The 10,384-nt window shown below is 41.2% G+C and overlaps 2 protein-coding genes across 6 annotated transcripts; one reads left to right on the top strand and one right to left on the bottom strand.

The window, feature by feature from the left end:
• Nucleotides 1-135: 135 nt before the first annotated feature.
• Nucleotides 136-6,167, bottom strand: cnot2 (CCR4-NOT transcription complex, subunit 2). 3 transcript variants are annotated; one of them, XM_037255138.1, is made up of 15 exons: nt 6,021-6,167; nt 4,922-5,038; nt 4,771-4,846; nt 4,410-4,557; nt 4,124-4,306; nt 3,907-3,986; nt 3,478-3,603; nt 3,186-3,310; nt 2,984-3,101; nt 2,666-2,822; nt 2,518-2,579; nt 2,394-2,443; nt 1,526-1,626; nt 1,295-1,439; nt 136-1,204 (listed from the first exon to the last, which is right to left on the bottom strand). In XM_037255138.1, the coding sequence occupies exons 2-15, from the start codon at nt 5,024-5,026 to the stop codon at nt 1,118-1,120; spliced, it is 1,563 nt and encodes a 520-aa protein (XP_037111033.1). In that variant the 5' UTR covers nt 5,027-5,038; nt 6,021-6,167; the 3' UTR covers nt 136-1,117. The 3 variants fall into 3 exon arrangements, with proteins under 3 accessions (XP_037111033.1, XP_037111036.1, XP_037111034.1); XM_037255141.1 differs by having other exon boundaries at nt 4,124-4,303; XM_037255139.1 differs by lacking the exon at nt 6,021-6,167 and adding an exon at nt 5,810-5,989.
• A 1,258-nt stretch (nt 6,168-7,425) lies between these two features.
• lrrc10 (leucine rich repeat containing 10) lies at nt 7,426-9,854 on the top strand. Of its 3 annotated transcripts, none has more exons than XM_037255147.1 (2): nt 7,426-8,016; nt 8,294-9,854. In XM_037255147.1, the coding sequence occupies exon 2, from the start codon at nt 8,362-8,364 to the stop codon at nt 9,166-9,168; it is 807 nt and encodes a 268-aa protein (XP_037111042.1). In that variant the 5' UTR covers nt 7,426-8,016; nt 8,294-8,361; the 3' UTR covers nt 9,169-9,854. The 3 variants fall into 3 exon arrangements, with proteins under 3 accessions (XP_037111042.1, XP_037111041.1, XP_037111040.1); XM_037255146.1 differs by having other exon boundaries at nt 8,274-9,854; XM_037255145.1 differs by having other exon boundaries at nt 7,426-8,087; nt 8,274-9,854.
• Nucleotides 9,855-10,384: the final 530 nt, after the last annotated feature.

Below are 10,384 nucleotides of genomic sequence, written 5' to 3'. Positions count from 1 at the left end.
TGCACTGGTTTCTCCACAATTTTCCCTATGAAATTCTTCTGTTCAAACTGCTTCAACTCACTTTTCTACTTATGCTTTGTACTGAAAACTATATTTTTTGTTGTTTTTGTGACCATGTTGGTTTTATTTTTTTTAAATTTGAGAAACAATTCCTTGTGTGATACTTAATTTGATGCCCAAAGTGCTGTGTTCCAAGCTCTAGCAAATATCCTGTTCCTTCCACATATTGCATCCATGCTCACCTCAAAAACGAGGTACAAGGCAGGGCAAAATTTTTTCCAAAATAGATGTCATATATATATATATACTGTATACACATAGATATTGCAATCATATATACACATTCAAAAGTACATGTTCTACTTTGTGTGATGTAAAGAAAAAAAATTTACACAATTCTTAGAAAATTGTAACAAAGACAGTTAAGTGTTTTGTTTGCGCTAAAGCAACATTTTGCCGGTGTCTGGTCTCTGAGAGTAATTTGTCCATATTGGTGGACACCAAGTAGCCCACACATCACAAGCTAAACGTTCGGAGACAGTCATCAGGAGAAACATGAAATAGGAAATAGCTGGTGGTGGAATAAAAGGAATAAAGGGTGAGAAATTGCAAATACTGGTACCTGAACCAAGGGAAGAATGGAAACAAAACAAATGCAGGAAGTGTTGGGACAATAAAAAAAAGCACAAACAAATGTTGTGTTCTTTTATTACTAAATATAGTGCAACAATAAACATTGCATTTCTTTCACCCTTTCACTTGAGTCTGAGGATTTTAAATTTGCCTTCCCCCTCGCTTTGTCTGCTGTTTACAAACGAGGGTCACTACTCCTTCCTGGGAGAATTCAGGCTTCAGACTCAGATGTAAACATAACACAGACCCTGCTCAAAACAAGACAAAAACAGGGGGAAACAAATAGAATAAAAACAAAAGTGTTGCTGTTTTGGGCAGCATGAAATTTTGGAACGGTAGGCAGTTCTGATGTCAGACTCGCCTCTCCTGCAGTCAAAGAGACAAATCATCGAGGAATAAAAACCAGGCTGTGAAAACCACAGCGCCCTCCCTGGACGACAGCATTATGTGCAGGAACAGCTGTAGCTTTGCGAACAGGTCGGCCTTAGAAGGCCTGCTGAGCTGGGTTGTAGTTGAATGTTGTTGGCACGTGAGGCCTCTCTTCCAGCTTGTCGTACTCCAGATGGAATTCCTTACATTTACAGACAATTTTGGACAACAACAAATGAGCGCTGTTGCTATTTTAAAAGACCGCTTAGAACTTAGCAGCAGAGCATTTTACCTTGGCCACTTTTCTCCAGTTAAGACAATCAAAAAAGTAGTAGGTGCCCCTCTCGTAGGTGTTGGTCTTCAGTGTCGGCTCCATACCAGGGGCTCTTGTGATCCAAAGTCGTTCCTCTTTGTGGTACCGCCAGTCCCGGTTAAAGCTGGGCAGATGAGTTGTAAAAAGAGGATGATTTAAAACCCCAGGGAGTACAAGACCCAGGTTGAATAATTCATTATCACTACTCACAGTTCTACTGCTGCCAGAAGCTGTAGCAAGTCGCCACCATTCATGTAGTACAAGTAGAACAACAAGTCTTCGCCGTATCGAGACAGTTTAATAGGAGCCAGCTGGATGCAGGACAGCAAAAAAAATAAGCAAAGGACCAAAATGCACCACTTTAACGCACTTTGAAGACTACAGCCATTTACAATGGAACCTCTTAAGTCAAATACGTTGAACTAAACTACTGATCAAATACGCTTCTAAAGTCACATAAATGTCACGCAAGAACTGCACATCTTGTGGGATTTCACTTCTGTGAGCATTTAGTGGTTCGCTTGTTCTTAAACTTTTTGGTGCCGTCTCTACAAAACGCTAGACATGCCTGTCTTGACTGCTCAGTACAAGTTACAGCTAAAGTGCATATCCAAACCATTTCAACAAGGTAATTACAGAATTATATCATCCTAAATATAAATTAGACTACTGTATACAGATGACAAAAGATCAAATTCAGTTTATCATAGACTAATATAAAGTGAGGTGTCTTTGTTTTCCTGTGTATAAATCACTTCCCACACACACAGTAAATATTTGCATTTCATCATCATACCACCTGTAACGGGTCATTGGTTTTGTTTTTTTTTGTTTGTTTTTTTTAAATAGTGCTTAACTTAACTCAATAGCGGTTAACTTAACACTTGTATGATGATCAAGAATAGAGAAATGCTATTTAAAACACTGCCTGTAGGTTTTATGATGGCAACTGTTTGACCCAGGAGGAAATGTATTCAATGATTACTTTTTTCTGAGTAACGAGAAAAAAAAATGTGGCCGACCGGCATCTCAAACCAAACTGCATTCAATTTAAGAGGTTTTACTGTACTTTATTTACCTTGTCCCTTATGTGGATATTTGTCAAGTACTCCGATGGAACATGGAAGTCTAAAATTGCAGAAATTGCAAATGTCAACTAAGTCTTTTAAGAGAGGAAACTTGTATCCATGTTAGTCTCTTACCAATATCTTGAGGTCGACAGGGTGCTGAGGCCCAGGGTGATGCAAACTTGGGATAAAGGTTTCTATCAAGAGAGGAAGCAGGGATCAGTCACATTTTGAGGATGCGGTCCATCAAGAGTATTGCTTGCTGAGGCGGCTACACTCGTACTCTGGTGAGTTTAAATTGAGACCCAGCGTTGTGAGGTCACTTCCAAGTGCCAGGTGGACCATCCCGGGGTCCGTTTCTGCTGCCCGGATGAACGTCAAAAGGCCAATCATACCAAATTGGTCCGTCACCATGCCTGAGGGAATGTTCGTCACCCGACCTGCGGCCACGAGACATGACGAGGGTTTAGAGCGCACTTCTTATCATCAATGCCTCATCAGCCGAGCCAGGCAACCTCTCCTCTAATCTCTTACGCCGTGAGCTTGTCAACCTTAAACTTCTCTCTCCATAAAATTGCAGCAGTACACTGCGAGCGCTCACCATCGGGCAACACCTGGATCCCTTTCTTCTGGTTGTTGTTCTGCGCCGAGGCCGTCTTGTCCCCGGGGAACTTGGGCCCATCTGTGTTGGAGGTGCTCTTGCTTGTTGAGTTCAAGTTCTAAACAAATCACAAGAACAGAGACAAAAAAATGGTATGAGATCACAAAGGACTGTTTGGTATCCTGTGTTGTTGTGCACTTACAGTTTTATTGTCATCGCTGGTCAACGACGGATCCTTGTAATTTGGGCCGGGCAACGCGGGGAAGTCCTCATTATGGATTGAGAAATCCTGTGTCTGTTCCGTTGATGGTTTTGTCACCATGCCAACTTGTTAGTTGTTAATCAGCAACACAACAATGGGACAGTTTTAGACAAAAAAAGAATTGCCATAAAACCGGTATAATTTGATATTCGGGTTTATCTTAATGACGCAAATTGTTTATGTGCTGATTAAGTAGTGTTTGAAAGAAACTTTCTGCAGCCTATTGGCCTACCATAGGGAGCCCTGCCAGCCAGCGGGTTAAGCACGGGTGTTGGGTTGCCGGTCCCTTCTCTCCGACTCCTGTCCGCTAACGCAGGGAAATCTGACAGATCCAGTCCCGCAAGATTTTCACTCCCATCTGCAGAAAGGGGACAAAAACATGCTATCTACCCAATTCACTAAAATGTGGTCTTCTGTGCACGACAAAAAGCCTTCACAATGCAATTTTAGAGCATTGTCTGTGCTGAGGAAAAAAAAAAAAAAATGAAAAATAATTTGTTTAAATAGTGAATTTTGGTTTAGTTAGCTATAATCTGTAATAATCAATATTAAAATAAAAATTAAAAAAAACAATGAATCATTGAGATACACCTTGTATTGTTGGTGTTGGAGGGAAAAAAAACCTTCTACTTCTGTAGACACATTGGTTTAACGTACTGACCTGTGCCATTGAAGATATTGCTTGATAACGAGTTGTTCATCCCAAAAGCCTGGTTGCGGTTCATTCCAAATCCGGACATGCTGCATATATTACAGATTAGACATACTTAAAAAGGCTTTATACCACACCCGAAACTCTGGCAGAGAAAATCGGTATGTAGAAAAGAAGCTTAAGACCAATCATGCGCAGTTGTGTCCATGAAATGACAGTCTCATACCTGTTTACAGTGAAGGCTTGGCGTGCTGGTTGTTGTTTGGGCATACATATGATACTAGGAGAGCTGCGATTGGGGCTGCCGAGGCCTGAGCTGCTCATACTATTGGTCCTGCCGCTCATGCCAATGCCTTGACCGACCTGAGAGTGGTTCAGGATATTCCTCGTGTTCAGCGGTAAAGACCCCCTGTTGAAAGAAACAGGGAAACATTTATTAGTCCATATTTATTTTCTCGAATCACATCAGGTCATTTAATTTCAGGGGAATTCAAGTGTCATGAGCCTGGCACCTGCTCGGTGATGGAGGGGTATGGAGGGACATGGTGGGGACACCAGTTGTCGGGGTGATGTGACTTTGTAGCTGCGTACTTTGTGTTAGATTTCGGTTTAACTGAGGCGTACTGTTGCCCATGCCTCTTACCGAAAAGCCGAGTGCACCTGCAAAGGAAAAATAATACTGTATTGGTAAAAATACAGAAAATACAGCCAGGTACGGCAATTAAAAGACCATGCATTCAAAATGTCTACAAAATAACACTTTTAATACCCGTATGATGTTCAGGTTTGTGTTCAAATTCACTTACGAGTCCTACACAATATATTTTTTAACCATTTAAAATATCCTCAGTGTGTCACTGTTTCCGCACTCACTTTGTGGACCGTACAAACTTGCACCAAGCTGAGATAGCTGCCCCGAGGATGAGGACGGTGAAGGTGACGACAGCATCTGGGGAGAAACATTCCATGAAGGGATAAATCCTTGGATAGACAGTTAACCAAGCTAGGATTAAAGAAAGCTCACGTCTTTGTCCGAACGATGCGGGAACATCGACGGCTGGTTGTAATACATGCTTTCATCAGTGAAGTCGTTGTCCACTACCTCCACAAACTTTCTCGAACCAAACATGCCTTTTGTCACCTGCAAAGAGAGTTAAAATAATATAGGTATCTATGAAGGGAAGTGTGACAAGGAAAAAAAGAATACAATCAAAGTTCAGGTTAGCAATAGGATTTGAGTGAACTCAATCAGTATTGTGTGGCTCCACTTATTTACCTTTACTTATCCTGGAGGAAACTACTGCAATTGCCACATGTTTATACGCATTGTAAATAAGCGTCTTTGTTGACACTTTTTGCTCGTTTTTCTCTTATTTATTAGTTTTAACTTTTGGGATTAAAGATGCACGCAGTGTCCTTTTGCTTGCGAGCCATGTGAGCTATAAAATATATCCAGACATAAAAAGGCACCTTTGTAGTGCTTCTTGTATTTTACACAGATATAGATATTTAGACAAACGCTTCCACAGAGTGAACAGTTGGCGACACATAACGCGAGGCGCCGATTACAAATATGACATTACGGAACAATACATAGCATGGAAGTGCAACGTTTCTCTTAACTTAATGTTTAACAGTTTGCCATGGTATATATTTTCTCACATTTTCGGTATCTTTTTGCTATGCTAACATGCTAGTTAGCTAGAGACATGACTGAGTAGCCAATGTAGGCAGGTAGGCTATAAGCAGATGCCGTGCTTGTATATAGCATTAGCTTAGCTAATGCGGCTTCGCAAAGCAACCATTATGCTAGTAACAATTTTTATCTGTGCGCTTTTTTACGCGTATTACGGAAATCTATGTGTTTAGGCATCCCGGCGTTGGTAGCAAGAAGAGGCTAGAATGCTTATACCTCGAGACAGATGTCTCTTTCTCGTCTCAATTTACGCTCCGTTTGCCAAAGCAGCGACAGCGACAATCAGATGAAGCTACTAGCTAAATGAGCCGTTCCCCCGCGAAGAGGCACAGGAAAACACCGGGGCTAATTTCTCTCATTCATTTCAACGACCTGAGCTGCGCGTCGTGTTAGAAAGGCGATATACAATTTTAAAAAATCGGCTCACCGCATCAATTTCACTTGACTTCGTTAAATCCAAGATGGCTGTGTTCTCAACCGAAAAGAGAAATAGCCTTTACCCTTTGACCTTACAACCGCAGACCACTTCCGTACACAAGCCCGAACGAGTCTGTAGTTCTCATGGGGTGATGCTCACCACCGAATAACAACGACGAAAACAACAACAAAGACTACAAAAATTTACATTGGAAATATACACCTCTAAAACTACTGCCACGCCCCCTCTATCATTAGAATCTTTTGCATTGTAAACCCCGTAGGTCGCCTTCATATGCTTTCACTTCTCTTTTCGATTAGGTTTCACTTATGGGCTTGAATTTAATAATCATCTTTACTTTCTTTGCAATTTAACAAATTACAAAAGCAAACATTTGCGGAAATAATTACAAAATAAGGAGTCGCGGCAACATTGTGGCGTCTGAGTGTTGTGGTTGTTTGTCCTTTTGTGCCGTGCAACTGTGTAACACTAAGTTTACCAGCACACTTGTGATCCTAATGAGGACACGCAATCTTGAACGGGGATGATAAATGAGGATTCATTATTTCTTTGTATACTTGGTTGCTTGGTTTTTAATTTGCTCATCCACTCCCCACTTTATCTTTCACCGTCCCCATAAATTACTTGTGGCAAGCACATGGAAAGAAGTGACAGTGGATTTATTCCATGCTTACTAATTTGATTGAGCTGAGTCTGCTGATCTGATTATATTTTAAAAACCACAATATATGCTGTGCCATTGGGAGTACTCAATTTTAACTTAACAGAACTTATTACATCAAAGTTATAAATACATACATGTGATTGACCAAATGATACAGAAAAGGGTGGTTGGATGTAGCTAGACTGTGGTACCCCATAATGCCTGCATGGGAAACAAGTGAGACAAACATTGACGTATTAAATGGTTCTTGAGGGAATTGTCAATGCTGCGAGTGTTCCATTGTATCGGTAGCCCACCAGAGAAGATAGTTATTTCATCTCTACTGGTCATCAGCTCACGTTCGCAATTTAGTGACATTCAATAAAGTCTCCATAAATAAAAAATATAGCTTTCCAAATAAAAACAATTCTGCTTGATACTTATAACTTGTCATTTTATTATCAAAGGCAAAATGTGGATCATAGTTCTTATTAGACTGTGCAGATGGTACTGTGCATCTAGTAGTGTAATGCAAGATATCCACAATACACTTTGTCAAACTTGTCTCAGCTTACTGTAACATTTCTGACTTTGACTGTCCAAGTAATGGCATGACTGACACCTCACTGACTGGAAAGTTCCAGGACAAAACAAGTGCATTTTCAACAATGACGGATATTCCACATGTGCTAGTTTCCTGTCAGAGCGGCCCAATCTATAAGAGGGCGAAGAGGGAAGAGGACGTGCCAGTGAACAAAGACCAGGGCCTCCTCTGATAAGGAACATGACATTTCATCCAGTTGGCTCCAGTTAAAAAATATCTTGTAGCTAAAGGTATGCAAGACAATGAATGTTGGTGTTAACACTTCTGGAATTGCTAAAAAAAAGAAAGTCAAATTGAAAGTAAATGTACATTTGATCATAAACTTGACCGAATGTAACATGAGTGTATGCTGTTTGGTATCATCTCTCTGCTTCTATAATAATTGCATTAAAATGTGAATGCTTTCAAGAGGGAACGATCCAAACAATCAAATTTTTGTCACGCCATCTTTTCTGCAGACGAAGAACTGTGTCCAGCCTTATCAAAACAGGATATGTACGACTTTGGCAGAAAAAATAAAAGAATCCCATTATGCATATCCATGACATGCTGTGCCCCTCCCTGTCTTTCCCTTTGTCCCACCTCTGTCAGCACAGGGAACAAGAAGGGGGGGAGTCATTTAGCACAAATGGGGAGGAGAGAGCTGTTAGTGGTTGCCTTGAAAGTCAGGCCAAAGCTCAGAGGCACCGAGTTAGGCACTGGGGAACATCCACTCAGGGAATCTGATGTTTTTTCAGGTGATTATACTGGATAAACACATTGCTAACTGTTGGCGATGAAGATAGTTATGGATCAGATTTGTCGGAAAGTAGGTAGTTTTATTTAAATGGGAATTATTTATGTGATCAGTGCTATTGTATTTTACTCAAATGTGTAGTTTTTGACAACATGAAATGGTGTGCAGTGATTAGCATCCTAACAATCTGATTGTTACATCATTCATATTTGTAATCTTACAACTGCTGTTTTCTACACGTTTTCATGCACTTTGGAGCTGCAATTGGGGCGTTACAGTGGACTGAGATGAAAAATACATAAAGATGGCACCCGATTACCTCAAATTCCTGTGAAGGAGCAGCAAAATGGGAAATGCCATGCGAGGTGTCATCGCCTTCATTCCGTCAAAACGCTGTCAGCGCTTCCTAGTGGGGGACCTGGAGGAGATGCCGCTTGATCGGACTCTGGACCTGAGTAGCCGTCAGTTGCGCCAGTTCCCTGTTGCTGCTTGTGTCTTTGATGAGCTGGTGAAGCTCTATCTGAGCGACAACAACCTTAGCAGTTTGCCTGATGAACTCGACCGCCTGAGGAAGCTTCAGCTTCTGGCTCTTGACTTTAACTGCTTTGAGGAGCTACCTGCAGCTGTCTGCAGACTGCCTCAGCTTAACATCCTTTACTTGGGTAACAACAAACTCTTCTACCTCCCCGAGGAACTCCAAGACCTGAAGGAACTTAACACCCTGTGGCTGGAGACAAATTGCTTTACAGTCTTCCCAATTGTGATTTGTGAGCTTCCCAATCTCAAGACCCTGCACCTTGGCTACAACCAAATACGCTGCTTACCCTATGAACTTAACAGGCTGGAAGAACTGAGAAGTATTTGGCTGGCTGGGAACGAGCTGACGGAGTTCCCGCCAGTGTTGTTGGAAATGCACTTCCTTGCTGTCATTGACGTGGATCGCAACAAAATCCAGCGCTTCCCCGCCCTCTCATATTTGCAGGGGCTAAAACTAGTCATCTATGACCACAATCCATGTGTCAATGCACCAATGGTGGCTGAAGGAGTCCGAAGGGTCGGGCGTTGGGCGGACTGCTCCGACGATGAACAGGAAGACGAGGGTTCGAAAGCCAAGGTCTCAGAGATGGAGCCAGAGGAGGAGCCCAACGTTTAAGGTCACGTCACAAAGTGACATTCAGCTGTGAAGAGGCCTGAAAGGACAGGACGTCACTCAAGTGGATCACTTGAAGCACAGGGGTGTGCAGAGGCCTTCATACCATTGGTATTTGAGCCATATATGGGAAGGCAACATGTAACATGTTGGTCATAAGGGAAAAAAAGGGTTCCTAAATCAAAATGACTGCAGCTCGCGACAGGCCAAAGAACCATATTTAGTTACTACTGTATGTAGTACGTCAAAATAAATACCAATAGCATTTATTCATTTGATTGCATTTTAGTATTTCCAATGAAGGGCCTAGATAAGGTTATGTAATGCGAGTTTATTTTAGTGGTTTGTTTTATGCCTTTTGTGTGTGTGCATGTGTGTGTGGAGGGGGGGGGCACATGCAAAAAGTCAAATAACTTATTTTTTCTGGTGCCCAAAAACTTGATTGATAGAAACAGTGTACACTATGTGGGTCTTTGCAATGAAAAGCATGCAGTGTTGTTTTTTTGCCACGATTACACTTATTTTACAGTTTGGCAATTTGGCTGAAAGGTTCAGCCCTTTTTCAGGTTCTCTGGGTTCCAGCAGAATCTGCATGATATATCAAAACCTTGTGTATATTGTCAACTATTTTGTGTTGGTTTGGCACTTGGACAAAAAGATAAAACAGCTTAAATTAGGATTGCAGAGCAGTGGTATATATCACTTCACTGAGGCTAAATGCAAGGATGGATATAAATCAAATGATGGATGGGGATTTCAGTCCATTAGGGCACTCCAGATCCGGAATAATGCATAATTCATCTGATAGATTGGAGATGTCGTTTGAATGAAGCCTGCTAATGGCTTTTATTGTCACCGCATTCCAACCCTATTATCAATGGTTTGCATTTGCAATATTATCAAATGTTCTGTAAACAGCAAACTTTAGGGGAAAAAAGTGAAGAATAAAGTTTCCAATATGTATTCAGCTTGTTCTTTTGTACAGTCTAACTGTTAACAATTTTTTTCATTTCACAAATCCAATGTTTTATTTCTTTACTTATGTATAGTACTATTATGTAATCATCTCTTACCATAAATAGCATTATCCAATGGACCTCATCTCAACAACAAGCACGGAGGTCTTTAGAGAATAAAATCATTATAGACGAGTGGGAAACTTTTTTGACGTCTTTCAAGACATCTTCAAAACAGAGCATCATGTGAGTTCAACTTTCAG

This window comes from Syngnathus acus, chromosome 6 (genome assembly GCF_901709675.1).
Source record: "Syngnathus acus chromosome 6, fSynAcu1.2, whole genome shotgun sequence".
Classification (NCBI taxonomy): Eukaryota; Metazoa; Chordata; class Actinopteri; order Syngnathiformes; family Syngnathidae; genus Syngnathus; species Syngnathus acus.
This window is presented reverse-complemented; position numbering and strand designations above follow the sequence as displayed.